At 33.9% G+C, this 17,211-nt stretch overlaps 1 protein-coding gene across 5 annotated transcripts in view; it reads left to right on the forward strand.

Moving 5' to 3' along the window:
* Positions 1 to 4,158: 4,158 nt before the first annotated feature.
* LOC143233777 (voltage-dependent T-type calcium channel subunit alpha-1G-like) overlaps positions 4,159 to 17,211 on the forward strand; it is a 59,292-nt gene continuing 46,239 nt past the window's right edge. For 3 of the 5 annotated variants that reach the window (XR_013018305.1, XM_076470427.1, XM_076470428.1), the window contains exons 1-3: positions 4,159 to 4,585; positions 6,958 to 7,185; positions 12,807 to 12,904. Coding sequence is in view for 4 of the 5 variants with exons in the window: in XM_076470427.1 (XP_076326542.1) it covers positions 4,485 to 4,585; positions 6,958 to 7,185; positions 12,807 to 12,904 (427 nt within the window). In the remaining variant the exon portion in view is untranslated. Of the gene's footprint in view, positions 4,586 to 6,937; positions 7,186 to 12,806; positions 12,905 to 17,211 lie in introns of those variants that run through there. The other 2 variants (XM_076470429.1, XM_076470430.1) reach the window with 2 other exon arrangements.

Below are 17,211 nucleotides of genomic sequence, written 5' to 3' on the forward strand. Positions count from 1 at the left end.
TTTGATGCTTGTCCTCTCTTGCGATTCGACCATATTATGTCTCAACAGTTAAGTCCATTTTCATCAACATTAACATCACAATGTTTTTCTTTTATCCCAAGATGATTTGAGTCATGTTTTATATTTCACAGCCACGAAAGCTCTTCAATCGCCACGAATTGTCATGATGTCTAATTTCATTGTGCCTCAGTAACTTGATAAAGATTTGTTGCTGATGTCTCCTGCTGTCAGTCACTTTTTGATAGTGTAATGATCACAATCATCGTTGTCATCAGAAGCTTGTACTCTTGTGTAGTAATTACTCTGTAGTGTTTCTCCCGCTGGTATAGCGGTAAGTTTACGGACTTACAACGCTGAAATCAGGGGTTCCATTCCCCTCGGTGGACTCAGCAGATAGTACTTGTGGCTTTGCTATAAGAAAAAACACACACAAACATACATAAACATACTCTGTAGTGCTCATAGATTTATTGGCCATATGCCGTGTAGCTATTTAAAGTTATTCTAACTTCTCATCCATGTCTTTGCATGATGTAACTTTTCAATATGCTATTTTTCCTCGAAGTCAGTTACCCACATATCAAAATATATGGAGACGTTTTCTACAGGAGTGGTAATTTCTAAGTTCATTCTTTCTGAAACTTTATGTTTACTTTCTGATTCCTCTTTTTTCTTCATTTCTGGAGTCAATTTTTCACATTTCGCTAATACATTGGGTTACACGGTTGTAACTGTAGGATCAGTTCTCATAAATAAACAAAAACCAATTTTCTTCAGGTAACAAGCGTCTTATACGTTAGAAGTAGAAAGAGTATTCCCAACTGGTTTCTGTCCTCTTGATGTGTGTTTGGCTCTGTTTGTTTCTTTGAGCTGTTTAGGCTCTCAGGTACATCCTCCGAGGATTTTCTCTTTAGTTTAATAACAAATGTTGACTTCTCGCAGTCCCGACTGTAATAATGATATTTCCAGTAATTGTAACCAGCTGTTTGATTAATTATTTTATTTTTCTGGACTTCCATCAGAGGGAGCTGATGTTTCAAGACTACAGGACCTTATTATCCAATGTCTTTAATAGTTTATCTGTGAATTTAATGGATTAAAGTTCCATTCAACTGCAGAGTTTCCTTTAAAGATATACAACTATGTTTCAGCCTAATCTTCATATCCTCGCCTGTTATGGCGTCTATATATTGGTCACATGCCAATGAATCCATGATTTAATGCTGAATATCCAGGCAACATAACTGAGCATGCTTTTTCAAACCAAATCTATTTCTAGTCTGGCCAAGGTTTCTTCCATACCCTATTCTGGAACTTTGCTCAGGATGCTTCCATCTTATTTATGTTGTTACAGCTTTCAGCAGGAAGGATAGATAATGTCGTTAAAGATGGTCTTTTGAAATATGAATATCATATTGAAGAAAGTGGAATGAACGCAACTGCTTGATGAGACGAAATACTTTAGAAAAGTCGTACTCTGCACTTGTGTTTTTACAACAGGCAATTGCTGTCCATTCTAGTTTAGTCACAATTAATACTCAGCCTAAACAATCTATCAAACAATATCACGTTGTTTATTATTTCAGTTGTTACCAGGACACGGCATAGGCAGGTGGTTAGGGCGTTTGACTCATAATCTGAGAGCCGTGGGTTCGAATCCTTATCATACCAGTCGTGAGGGCATTGCAATATAAAGGTCAATCCTACTTTTCCTTGGTAAAAGAGTAGCCCAAGATTTTGCGGTGGGTGATGATGATTAAGCTTCCTTCTCTCTAGTCTTATACTGCTAAGTTAGGGCCGGCTAGCGTATATAGTTCTCGCCTAGCTTTGCGCGAAATTCAAAACAAACAAACAGTTGTTACTTTTAGAAATAATTCAATATTTAGCATGGTATCTTCCGTCATAGTCTGCTGGTTTCTGAGCGATCTCAAAAATTGGCTAGTTAAATTCGTGAACAGGATTTGATAGTGACATGGTTGGAACAATCCAGGAAGATCCTTTAGTAACAGATGGAATATCATTAGTGGTAATAGATATAGAGGAAATAAGCTAGGTAGGAACTCTTGAGCAGATGCAGCTAGATGTAAGACTATATTAATCTTTGAATATAAATATTACATATTCCTTTTCAGGTGTTTTTATTTATCCGGATACTACTTTCTGCGTTAGTTATTTCTTTCTTTAGTTCTTTGGTGTCTTTTTTATACTCTTTTACTTCTGCCATTACAGCCTTTCTGTACTTTTTCAAATTCAAATAGTTTCATTGATCTTATATTATATTTATTTACCTTTATTTTTAATCACATCTTTTAAATATTATCTTGAATTTTTGTCTTTTACCTTTTAGCTTTATTTCAGCTTTCTCTCACATTATCCCAATTTTTGTCTCTTTATTTTTGTTCTTCTTTTAACTTTATGCCCTCTCTCTCTTATTGACTTTCTTTTGACTCCTTCATTAAGTGCAGTCAATCACCGATATCGCCTTGTGACGTCATCTAGAAAGTTGTTTATTCAATATTTTATTTTATTTTCACCTAAATAATTCCACTTCTGTTTGTTTGTTGATAAACAGAAAGACACTCAGTGAGCAAGTTAAGTTCTGCTCATCACAGGTATTGAAAGCCGGTCTTTAGCATTATAAACATACTATATTGATGCTGTTTCAGTGTCAAAATAAAGGTCTTATTCTTCTTAATATTATATACAGTAGTAGTATTTAGTAAGTAAATTGAATAATACGAATGTTAGGCTAGTGATTCTTTTACAGTAGGTGCCTGTGACTTGTTGGTAAGAAGTTAAAAAATAAACGTCTTGCACGCACTACATTTGTTTTAAAAATAATGCATATATGTATATATTCGAACTCGTTACGCGTAGTTACGCGTATGAACAACAAATTCTTTACACTATAGAGATCACAGACATATCATAAACACTATATATAGTTCTTTTCTTCTTCTCAAAAGTTCACTTAGGCCTATTCAATTCCTTTAGAATTACATTTGACAAGCCAAACTACCCTTTCTATTTCTATCGCACTAGTATTGCGTTTATAATTCACTTACACTGTTGTTGAGTTACCAGAGTCGTATACTGGTCTTCCAGTAAACGTATAGTTCTAGTACTTCAGATATGGTCTGTTTTTTTTTCTTTCTTTCAAGTGCATTCAGGCTGGTTAAGTTACTTTAGAACTCGCTTTACCCAAATAAACTGTATTTTTTGTTTTTCTACTGTTAATTTTCCTCTAACATATTAACATTAGGCCTATATTAACCTTTAGGTTTTTCATTCTTACGGCAGTTAACTTTTTGTTTCCTTGGCTGAACTTATACTTTCCGTGACATCATTTTTTTGTCTGTTCTGTCTGTCTGCTGTTCCCGCCAGTCTCACACTATTTGTATATTTGTCACTTGATCGTCTGCTCGCCTTCTAGAAATCTTTATGTCCTCAACTTCAACAAATTTCATGCGATATTCGATAGCCTCAACATCAATGAATTATAACAAATTCTGATAATCATTTGTTTTTAACTCTCTTATTACACAGAGCACTAAACAATCATGAAATATTAACTCAAAAACTAATTAATTAATACTACCTACACTAAACAATCTTTTATATTTGAAAACCAGTTGCTTTCACTAATACACACCTGTAGGCCAACGTTCACAAATAATGTTTTCACTTTCAACGGAACTTCTGAGACAATAAACTAATTAATTTAATAGATAACAAATAAATTATAAGTGATCACTCATTAGCTTTTTTATTTTATTTTAAATTTTCATTCAATACTGAATTAAATACTTCACCGAACGACTGACACTTAATTTTAATTTTAAGTAGCTTTATTCAAATTAATAAATGTGTGTTGTTTTTCCATATTTCTCCAATTCTCAATCATTATGACATTATTAATAGTAGCTTTATTTAGCTAACGTCTAGATTAACTTATAGTAGTATTACTAAATATATTAGTGATGAAAAACAATATTATTAATCAGGTTATTGATCTATTACAATATAATAAATTAGATTGGTGATTAAACAACATTATTAATTAGCTTGTCATGGTCGATTGCTCATAAATTAGAACTATAAAAGCCCCATCAATAAAAATATTAAATAGATTGGTGATAAAAATAATTGTTGGTTATAATTATATTGATGGTTAATACAATATTATTAAGTAATTTGGGAATAAAATACAAGTGATATACGTTGATGTGATTAAACATTTTGATGTTAATTTAAACAAATTCAAATTTCAACCTGGACTAAACTGATAAATAAATTACAGTTGCTGATACTAAATGTTCTTTATTTCGTCGCAACACAAAGCTGTTTATTATTAATACCAGTGGCATTTCTGGTTAGATTGAAGCTGCGCTGTCCTATACAGTAAATATTGACTTAACAATCATTGTGCGTGTGTTTCTTGGAAAGAAAGACTACGTGGAAGAACTGCGAGATAACAGTGCTCGATGAATCTCAAGTTATCTTGTACTGATATAGATACACCAATAACTTGCTATCTGGAGACTAATTATTGCATTAAAATTCGTTTCCCGCTCATTGATTTGAGGTTAGTTAGTTTTATATTAATTATTCAGTTTGAAGTTTGTTAAGCGTTTAGACAATCACATTTTTATTCTCTTCTACTAACTTTTACCGGATCGTAAAACTTCATATAAGTGACAGGCCTAATTTAGTTAATAGAAGCTCATAACACTGTGATGTTTGACTGAGTGATGGTTAACATGTTTTATTCAGCTTAATAATTAGAAGTTAAGCAGATATAGGACGGAACTGTGCACATTCGTATTAAGTACCTAAAGTGTATTTTGTCGTGATTGTTTTAAGTTAACATTGTCTTTTACCTCTATTTTGTCTTATTTTTGTTGTTGTCAGATTGACTTGTCTAAAGATATTCAACAACCTTAGTCTAAAACTAAATATAATAATTTGTATAACAGAAGAAAACTCGCTAAAAACTGGGTTTTAATACCAGTGGTGAGAATAGAACGTTTAACCCATTGTGCTGTGCTCACAAATAAATATTAATCAGATAAGCAAATTAAGGTGTTATTCAACAACCTTAGTCTAAAACTAAATAAAATAATTTGTATAACAGAAGAAAACTCGCTAAAAACTGGATTTTAATACCAGTGGTGAGAATAGAACGTTTAACCCATTGTGCTGTGCTCACAAATAAATATTAATCAGATAAGCAAATTAAATCTCTTAGGTAAAGTAACTGCCGCTTTTCAGGAAAGGGGTGGTAGGGAATAAAGATGAATTTTGGTAATTTGATTTAAGGTACTTTTCAAGAAATGGAATGTAAGTAATGAAGACGAGTTTTGGTAATTTGGTTTAAAATATGTTTCAAGAAAGGGGTGGTATGTAATGAATATATGTTTGATAATTTAGTTTAGACCGTTTTTCAAGAATCTAGTGGTATCAGTGACTACTTTTTGGTAGAACGTTCCCAACATTAGATTCCGAACTCTGTGTGGTTGTTTTTCTATCCAAAAACGGAAACACTGTAATATATTTTAGGACAATTTTACTACATATTGAAATTTGACGAACGTAATCAGCTGTGTGAATGTTCAAGATAGTAGTCTAAATAATGTTTGATTTATTATCTTTCAAAACACAAATCTTCCACTTGTCTAGAAGTAGCACCTACCAATTGTGCCTTATGGATAAGGTTCTGGGTGTTAGATAATGCTGTATGTATTTGGGTAGTTGGTTTAAGAAGTTTCTTATGATGACTTGTGTGTTATAATACTTCACTGCTTGGATAAAGTATTTATTCAAGTGATTTTTGTAGAATCTTTTGTTTATTTCCAAATTTCTAGAACTATGATAAAATTTTATAAATTGAAATTAAGAAAAACAAATATTTTACTATAATATATATATAGTGTCTCCACCATTCTTAACTGATAGTATAACACATTCAAGGTTATAAGCTGCTTTTGGTTTTTGCCAAACACAAGGCGTACATTTTGTGGCAAAAAGTATACAAAGCATTTCTCTGGTCAAATCACATTTCTTTGATCTTCGATCCAGTTTTTGTGGCCTTGACATTATCTTATTTGGGCTTTTACATTGTTTTGATTTTATTAGAGGTTTTTAAATGGCAGGGCTACGCTAGTAAATCAGTTTGTAGTTACCTACTAACAAAGATTGGTTATTGTAGGAAGACTAAGTTCTGGATAACTTTTGGGTGATGCAGTATTTTGTTTTCGTTTCAGCTCTCGTTTGTCAACTGTTCTTTAGAATATTTTCATTGTATTTGTCTGGTGTCTTTTGGTATCTTACTGACACCTCATCTAATACTGTTCTTTAGGATATTTTCATTGTGCTTGTCTGGTGTCTTTCGATATCTTACTGACACCACATCTTACACTGTTTTTTTAAAGATATTTTCATTGTGTTTGTCTGGTGTCTTTCGATATCTTACTGACACCACATCTTACACTGTTTTTTTAAAGATATTTTCATTGTGTTTGTCTGGTGTCTTTCGATATTTTACTGATACCTCATCTAACACTGTTCTTTAGGATATTGTCATTGTGTTTGTCTGGTGTCTTTCGATATTTTATTGACACTACACCTAACACTGTTCAATGCTTTAGGTATTTACCTAAGATCCTTCTAGTTTGACATTTTAAGAAACTTTTCCTAAGAACAATAATAGTATGCTATTGACAAGCTAACATATTTAGTGATTTATAAATCACGATTATCATAAGACTTCATTCTCCCTCTAGTGTGAAGTTTCTATAAGTTTGTCCAACTCTATATAGAACGTGCACAAATATGTATAGTGTATGTATTCCTTAATGAAACTTTTCCACACTAATATTTTAATATGAATAAAATAAAAGCAAATTTATTACAACTTCTTTCCTTAACTCTCTTGATTACGTGGTTTGAACGAATCAGTATGATGGTCATCCTATCGAACTGCGTTACGCTGGGCATGTATCAACCATGTGTGGATGAACTTTGTGACAATAATCGCTGTAAACACCTACAGTTGTTCGACCATCTAATATTCGCCTTCTTCACTTTAGAAATGATGATCAAAGTTTTGGCCATGGGTTTCATAGGGAAAGGCGCCTACCTCGCTGAAACTTGGAATCGTCTGGACGGTTTCATTGTCGTGGCAGGGTAAGTAAGCAGTTAGATTTGGAAGTAGCAACATAGAAACGTTCCTTGTATAATGATAATGAAGTTAATATGTTATAGTAGACAATCAATGTTCAATCTTTAGATTCCACCATAACGAATTTAAAACATTTTAAATCTGATACGACCATAGTCTTTTTTTTTTATATTTTAAGGCAGTTTTGTGTAATATCAGAACTCAAGGACTGGTACTTACTGTGTCTAGACGAGTAAAACAGAACATGTGAAAGTTAATTACAGTGACTAGACATATTGTATTTTGTACACAGCTGTAAGAACAGACAGTAAAGAACAATACAGTGACTAGACATGTATACTCAATACAGATATAAGAAGAATACAGTCGCTAGGCATACTGTGTACTCTACACACATGTAAGAACAATACTGTCGCTAGGCATACTGTGTACTCTACACACATGTAAGAACAATACTGTCGTTAGGCATACTGTGTACTCTACACACATGTAAGAACAATACAGTCGCTAGGCATATTGTGTTCTCTACACAGAGTACGAGAAAAATTTTCAGCTCATGTAGTGTACTTAGAAAACACTTGTTAGAACTTCTAACATCCAGCAAGCAATAAGTGCAAGGAAAAGCTTAGAAATATATCTTTTTTTAGTTCAATGTTTCGATTTTGTCCTTTACCGGGAAGTTCTATCGTAGAATGGTGATCTACTTAAACAATTTGAGAAATGTCTGTTATGTTACATATGTGTTAAACGTTCTGAAAATGTTTTGTGTTTTTTTTTTCTGAATAAGACTGATTTCAAGTTGTCTTCTGAGTGTTGTTTAGTTATACTGTTTTAAACTGTCATCAATGCCTTGTAGCATGCTGTAGTTATCTACTTTGTATATATATATATATATATATATATACACACACACACACACACACACACTCATATACTCCGAGTATGATACTGTTTAATATTCTTCAATTAATTTGAACTACTGACCAGAGGGAAGGCAGCCACTCTGTAGTATCATGTGCTGTTGACTGTAACATCGAGATAACATACTGTTGACCTTGTGTTAAAGTGCTATAATGTCAAATATATTCCTGAGACAAATATATTTTAGTTGTCAGAAAGTAACATGCTATCAGATTTAATGAATATTTTTGAGTTGGAAACCTTCAAAGTCTGATGGTATTTAAATATAGTTTTCACGTTCGCCTCAATTTTTTTGTGCTGTGGAATTTTTTTCCTTAACATATTGACGCTTCCAATACACAAGTAAAATAAATAATTTATATATAGAGAGGAAAAAAAGAATTGTTTTTAAAGTTTATTATTTGTAAAATTTGGCGTTTCGGATTGAGTATCATAAGGCGTGCCTTTCATTGACGCAAAATTGAGTCGGGCTCTGCACTTATAAGAGTGACAGTCAAATCCCACTGTTTGATTAGAGAAACCGTCTGTTGGCACTTGGCTCTCTGCAGTCTATAAGTTTAAAATTAACAAAGATGGCCCTTGCATTCTCTGTCAAGTATCCAAAATAAACCTAATCATGTGTGGTAAGGGCCACTGAAATCCACCGCTGAACATGCCTGTTCTTTCAGTCCTGGGGTCGTTATAACGAACAATAAATCCCACATTCACTGGTACAGTATAGCTGAAAGGTTGACGAGGATTGGTATTGATAAGCTGCCTTCCCTCTACTCTAGCACTTCAAAATTAGGGACGGTTAGTGAAATTAAACAACTATATAAAAACTCTACAATATGGTAGAAACAATAGCGTTTTTCAAGACCGTTTGAATGAAAATGAATAAACAAATTTAGATTGAAGTTGCCAAGAACGGAATATAACAAACAAAATCTAAGTAAATATAGGCTTATACAATGTTTGGAAAACTTCTAACTAGCTAAAAACTGGCTTTTAAAAGGCAATATTTATAAAGCACCACTGAAGTCTGTGACGTTGAATGGGTTTGAAATGTTTTTTAACGTCACAAGTGTGATAAATCTTAAAGCATAGTGACATTTCACATTTTGGAGTCTCACTATCGCTACTGTCCAAGTCATCATGTTCTACCACGTTCTTGACAATACCTCTGTAACATAGTTTCCATTTCAATAGGTTCCATCGTAAGAATGTCACGCCCTAAGTGCATCTGTTCCTCTTACACGTTCCTTAAGCCGTCTATAATAGGAAGACGACGATTTCTCAACACTCGTTTCAGCAATACAATTGCACAAAAATCTATATGTAGTTCATCTGTATATCTTCGTATGGAATTGCATAAATACCCATTCATTCTCCAGCTGTTGGAGGTATATGACAGTTGAATTGAAAAATCGTGGAAGCAGCCTGGGTACACGTGACTTATGACAGTTTTTCAGACGGAGATTCTTCTTGATTATATTGCGTTGTGTTGTTTGAGAAGGATAATTGGACTTTGCCGCTGAACTTTCTGTTTATGGGTTTTCACCTATTACGAGTGCCCTTTATTTACTAAAGCTAGTGTACGACTTATCACAGGTTTCTTTCCAGACAGCCCCAAGCTGATTCATATTTGTTTTCTAATGCCGTTAAAAACAAGGGATATCCCCATTTTCAAAATTCTAAAATCTCGATCTAAACACATCTTTATGATCTGAATGCATACATATTTTCAGTGGCCTCAAATTACATAATTAATGCCAAAAAATATGAAAATATAGTTCTGATATATTCCATTTCACCCTGACCTTATATTTGCTATGGTTATCACATTATATGATGGCTTGCCTATTCAAAATCGTTTTATTAAAACTACCCAGTGTTATGGAGAGATTTTATTGGCTCTATTATGGAGTACCTTCGACCCTAAATGTGGAACACATTTTCTCAGTATGTAAACCATTTCTAATATTGTTTGTTTTGTCCAAATGTATAAGCATAAAGAGATCTTCCAATATAACTAAAATTTGGTGTAAAAAAAAACAAGTATTTCGTAGGAGACTATAAATTAAAAGTAGATTGTTCGCTGTGTGAAACAGTTGAAAAAATCAAGTAATTTGGTTCATTTTGTAAAGAAACTATAAGTTGCATAAAACAATATATCATATTGGTCACGTGATAAAAATATATTGGACACGTAGTAACAGTACATTACAAAGTTGGGCACATGTAACAATATATCATCATCTTGAGGTCGCTAGTCCTACATATTTCACTCATTTTTCAGCGAGCTCTCGAACTCGGTAAATGTTCCCTTAACGAATTTGAGAGTGAAAGTTTGAAGAATGTTTAGTTGTTTATTACTTAGTTCTTGAATCTACGATGTCGTCGCTAATGTAATTTATCTCGAAGAGCTTTGAAAGAAAGAACGATGACCTTGGAAACTGTCAACCCTAACCAAGAAGGATCGAATTAAGTACTTAAGAAGATGTCACCCAAATAACTGTATGAGGCTTGATTCACTTTACCTAAACCTTTCAACGTTAAACAATAACTGTTATTCAGGTTTTATCGTTAAACCCTCTACGACATTCAATACACATGTGTGTAGCAGGGATGCATGGCTCGCAGGACATTCTTACTGTTCCTAGGTCAATTACAAAACATGCAGAAAAACTGGTGAATTCACAAAAACAACCACTCACAAGATCACGAGTACTAGCTACTTTCCATTCGTTATATAATACATGTGTAGTGACGAGTATAGAAGAACTGCATGAAACAGTGATAAATCAAACAGTTTCTGCTGTTAATTTAATCAAGACCCATCACAGTGAATCAAAAATATAACAAACATGAACATTGTTTAAAAGGATGTGGTGTGTCACATGATGTACCGTAAGCAGTCGTGATTAATAAATTATGAACATTGTTTAAAAGGACGTGGTGTGTCACATGATGTACCGTAAACAGTCATGATTCATAAACCATGAACATTGTTTAAAAGGATGTGATGTGTCACATGATGTACCGTAAGGAGTCGTGATTAATAAAACATGAACATTGTTTGAAGGGACGTAGTGTGTCACATGATGTACTGTAAGCAGCCATGATTAATAAAACATAAGCATTGTTAAAAAGCTTCTTCAAGTCCTCATACTTGTCTAGAAAATTATCAAGGAGTCCTTGTAATTTATCTTTGTATTCTCACAGTTTGTGGTCTTTTATTTCAATATCATGGAATTTATTTACTATCCTTTTGAGGTTGCGAAAGTAACTGAAATTTCCTGACAATATGTCTACCTCTAATTTCAGAGTTCGCAACACAGCCGCACATGCCACGATCACGCGATTGCAAGCGACGCCTGTAAAAACTGACAATTCCTATGTAATTTTTGCTGATCTGAAATTTCTTTAATTCCTGACTCAAATCTAGCATTAAAATTAGGATTTAAATTCTTAAATATATTTACTCACCATGAACATTAAACTTAAGTTTTAATTCAGTGGACTACCAATTTATACCCGGTAAATAATTATAAAGCTTAAAAATTTTGTATTTACCTTTTATTAATATTAACTATGATGCAAAAAGGAGCTCAACCAACATATTTCTGCGAGCCTCACATTACATGTCAAAGAGCCGCGGTTTGGCCATCCCTGCTTTATAGCATCAACGTAAGTACGTTACTGTTCCTTCCTTACTATGTAGATATACCAGTCTAGGTACCTTTGTTTCTTTGATTTCTTTAAAGTTTTTGTGTAGTTTTTGCGTCAGTTCGTTACTGATATCGTTATTTATTTTGTATTCTACACAGTACATTGTTTTGCTACAGAAAGTGCCTTAGGTAAGCTTGTTAAACAGGGTTTTATTATATGTCAAAAAGTGTGACACCATTAAGAACTGTGAAACTTTGACGTTGTAAAAATAATTGGGCTAGATAACTTGGTCAGGCTGGTTGTTATTGTCCTATGATAAAGGATCTTTTAACTGGGAAAGTTTCAGATGTGTTCAGTCCGTATCTAAGCACTTTCAACAAGAGTTAAACTTGAAACAACAGTCTATTTGTTAAATTAGTAGTCACTAAAAGATTAAGGTTATAATTTATTGTTTTTTTTTTTTTTAAGGTAAACTGTTAACAAATAGAAAAGTTATAATATTTATAGGTTAAGAAATAGAAAAGTTATAACATTTATAGGTTAAGAAATTGAAAAGTTATAACATTTATAGGTTAAGAAATTGAAAAGTTACAATATTTATAGGTTAAGAAATAGAAAAGTTAAAATATTTTTATGTTAAGAAATAGAAAAGTTACAATATTTATAGGTTAACAAATAGTAGAGTGTAAAATCTTTATTTCATGTTTGAACTATATAATTAATAAAGGTCATGAAATATGAGTGTTTACAGGTTTTTAGTAAATAAATAAGTCACAACATTAATGTGGCAACAATTTGAATAACTTTAGAAAAATCACAACGTTAATAATTTTATACTGAAAGAAAAGCAATAATAATCAGATTTCAATAAATCCATAATGAAAGAAAGGTCGTGACTTTTAAATCTTAAATAGATATCAATATATGAAAAGCTATACATTTTAAATTTATTTCAACTCGTTTCATTTAAATATTGTTTTGTACAAGTGTAAGGGTAATGCTGAATTAAGAGTTTTGTCATGACATCTAATTGTTCTCTCTTTTATTGTTGTAGAGCTTTAGAGTATTGTCTGGACATTGGTAACATGAACCTGACGGCAATTAGAACGATCCGAGTCCTAAGGCCAATCCGGGCTATCAATAGGATACCAAGTTAGTAGAAGTCGTAGCAGAAAACACTGGTTTACTTTTATTCACTGTCTTATTCATTTCACTAAAGAAATGTTAAGATCCGAATCAGTTCGGTTAAAAGATGTTATTGAGTTGTACATGATTCCTTTCACTTAACATATTTTATTATCTAATATGTCATCTGTGTCTGTTGGTATTTAAAGTGTATATATAGAATGGGTCATTACTTTCTTGTACGTATTACGCTACTGTCTGTTGAAGTTGAATATTTTTCTACTTTTAAACATAATTTTATAATATATATTTTTCATCAATAATGTTATTTCTCGGAATTATAATCAATGAATATTTTCTCTCTATATCTGCTTATTTATTGTCTCTTATATCATTGCTTCTTTTACATGATTTAGAGATAAGCGATTAACGTTTCTGTAAAACACGTTTAATATGGATTAGTGATTTTTAATTTTTTCAAAAATTTGTCAGATATTTATTTCTTAGGAAATGTTTAGAACATCTGTGATTCCAGCTGACTCCCTCTACTTCTGGTATTAATCATAAACTTATAATATACAAGGAATCCCTAGTGAAAATTCCTTATATCAGTATCATAAAGCATGTCTTATATTACATATTATTACAATAGCTAACATTGTATTTCTTAAGTGATTAAAATATCCTCTAATTTTGATATTATATACAGTTTGTTAATATCACAGCCTAAATGTACGACATTTCTATAGCAAAGCGTGTTTGTTAGAACATCAACCAGTCATAAAGGCAACAAATAAAAGGAAATGAAATAGTACATGTTGAAATGTGGCTTTTTTGATAAGATGTTGGTCTATTGTCTGTTGTGCACACAGAACTTCGGAGACGAAACGAGAAATAAAGTTTCTTTTTCATCAGAATCAATGAAAAGCTAAGTCGTCGTTTTTTGTGGAAATTGCCTATTTGAAGATATGTTTCAGGTACAACCAGCAGAATTGCAAGATTAGCTCTTCTTCATATCAGTTTTCTGTGAGATCAATTGGACGATTTTTGGTGTTTTCTTTAACGTCGTGTCTCTCAATATGACCTTTTTTTATTACATGATAGTACATGAAACTAATACGTAACACCATATTATATTACATGAAACTAATACGTTACACCATGAATAATACATGATGCTAATATGTAATACTATGTTAGCAGTATATCATATTAGTAAAGTGTCATGTTATTATAGAAGTTAGCAATATAGCATGTTAGTAAATTGTTATGTTATCATAGAAGTTATCAATATATCATGTTAGTAAAGTGTCGTGTTAGCAGTACATCGTATTAGTAAAGTGTCGTGTCATTGTAGTAGTTAGCAGTACATCGTGTTATACTGAATCGTACATTGTACTATTATGTTACACCCGGTGAATTATGTTAATAAAGTTCCCCATGGGAGAACCTTTTAGTGATATATAGCACTGATGAATGAATTCCACAAACAGAACCTGTTGTGAGACGTTCATCGCGTATGTTTTAAACTCCTACAGGCTTTATCATCAAATGTTTATAAAATCTAAGACCTGTGCATGTGGAAGAGAGTAGTTACTTAATGTAACTGTATTCACTTGTAGAACTACCGAATTATGTGTGCTGGGCGTGTCTTGTTGTTAACTGTGATGTCCGTGGTTCGCGTTCTGTTGTCATAATAAGATTAAAAACGAGCGCTAGCACTTTGTTCTTTGTGGCCATGAATGCGTTATAAGAGTGACATTTAGTCACAGTATTAGATTTGAGTGGTTGAAGGCTTGGCGGTGAGTGCTATCGATGGCGAGGGCTGACATAGATAATCCTAGTGTCGCTTTGTATGAATATGCAAAACAAACAAAGTGTTAAATAAATCTTTACACACACAATTAGAGTAGACTTGACGTGTTTAAATTCATTGGACAAAATAACTTAACGGCTTATATCTTGTCAGGAGGTAAATTACAGATAAAATATATGATATAGCCCCTTAATGCTTTCCCCCTTTCTCCATCATTTCACTCTGAGTTTGAGAGTGCCTTGGTCTTAACTGTATCATTGATATATATGCGTGTGTGTTCAGACAAACTATATAATATTTGTATCACCCTTGAAAATTATGGTAATGTGTAGATGATTGATAAATATACATGATATTGTATTTTCATAATTAATTAAAGGTGATAAAGAGTGTTACCTATTTTTTAATTTTGGAATAAATGTACAGATATTTAATACAGCGGTGGCACCAAGGGGGTCTTTGTGGGCTCGAGCCCCCCAAAATGAGCCAATCCCCCCTCAGCCCCCAATATTGTTACCTACATATATTCATAAAATATGGAAAACACAATCATCGTTGTTGCTTAACAATTAACATCAAAGAGACATAGATCTGTAGAACTCAATGTCTTCATTAAGACGGAGTACGTGTCATGCATCCCATAGCAACGTACTGAATGCACTGAAACTCATGCACTGTTTGCTTTGTTTGAGCGCGCGAGTCTCGCCTCGAACGCCTTAAGCGTATGATCACCGAGCCGCTGACCATGGTGTACGCTCTGCGTACGGCTAACGATCGGCTCAGCCTGATCGAGATCCAGATGCCAGCCGCACGCCACACATCTCCCGCTCACTCCTATTAGCTACCCACAGTTTTACAACATGCCCTATCAAAGCTGTGTTTGTGTTCCCTAATTAGCCCTGTAATTTTACATTACCACTACCCTCTAATTAAGTACTTGTGCTATATAGTTAAAGATAAACACTTTCTCTAACAATATTTCACCGATATGTTCTGGATTTTCATGTGCTATTAATATAATTTGGTGATGCTGCAGAGCAGTTGTTCGTAATGTTGAACTATGTTTAGTTGTTATTTGTTCCTTATTCATGAAATGACCCAATAGTATGTATGTTATATATTTTTCCTTAGATTTCGATGTTTAAAATGAATATCCTTTGTAAGCCCTAATGCCAATATAAGGAGAGAAATTCCCATTCGTTTCGTATAAACTACCACAACTTGGAAATAAGAAGTGGTACGAGCAGTCAGCCGGCTCGGGGGTCATTTTGACGTTCGCGCGCTCTGTATAAAAGGGAATTATGTTTGTTTATGTGGCTCTCTCTGGTACTCGGCCTCACACTGGAACACGCACTCTGTTTGGATTAATAAAAGGAAATCAAAATCACCTACTCGTTTTCAAACAAGGTCACCAACACACAAGAGAAGAGTCAGACATCACTCACCAAAACATAAACCAGTCATACTACACATAGGGTTGATTATGCAATACTACCTGCTACCCAAGAAGAGGCAGCGGGTAGATAGATGGTCCTACAAACACATGTGGTGCAATTGAGGAGGACAGTGGTGATCGTGATGGTGAGAATGCGGACACGAATAGTGCGGGTCCCCAGCCGCAAGAGGGCACCACTCACATCCAAGGTGAAAAACTACCACCAGGACCCAAGGACCTGAACCAGCTTCCAGATAGTGGTCCTACTTGTCCAGACTTGAAGAGGACATGGCCACAGTATACAGCGGCCAGTCAAGGTCATTCAACAAGAATTGGCGTGATCAGCACTCGTGGTTGGAGTGCTCTGTGACCCAAGATGTTGCATTCTGCTTCGCATGTCGTCATTTCAGTCACACACACACTTCAGTACAACTGAGAAGTCCTTCACCCATGAAGGCTTCTGGAACTGGAAGAAGGCGATCACATCACTGAAGTCTCATGATAACTCTGCAGGACACACGTTTGCCATGCAAGCTTGGGCAGAGTTTAAATTGCAGAAAATAAAGGGTGCAAGGACCCAACATGCACTCGATGCGAGCCATGCTAAAACTGTGGAGGAAAACCGACATTACATAAGAGCTGTGATAGATGCACTGCTCTACACAGCCTGCCAAAATGAAGCCTAGAGAGGTCACAGGGAAGGTAGTCAGTCAAATAACATGGGCAATTTCCTGGAACTTCTTGACATGATTTCCAGGTATGATGAAATTGTGAAGAAGAAGCTGAGTGGTCCTGGCAATGCCAAGTACACGCACCATGATATCTAAAACGAACTGCTTGACATCATAGCTGGAATGATCAGGAAGGATATCAGCAAAGAGGTCATGGAAGCTGAGCATTTTACTCAAATGGTGGATGAAACAAAGGATGTGAGCAAACAAGAACAGCTCTCCATTGTGGTAAGATATCTCCACAAACATAGCCTTCACGGGGAGTTCCTGGAGTTCATAGCTGCTGAGGGTCTGGATGCAGATTCATTGCTCAAGGAAATCATGGAGACTCTGGCTAAAAGTGGTATTGACC

This window comes from Tachypleus tridentatus, chromosome 12, assembly GCF_004210375.1.
Source record: "Tachypleus tridentatus isolate NWPU-2018 chromosome 12, ASM421037v1, whole genome shotgun sequence".
NCBI lineage: Eukaryota > Metazoa > Arthropoda > Merostomata > Xiphosura > Limulidae > Tachypleus > Tachypleus tridentatus.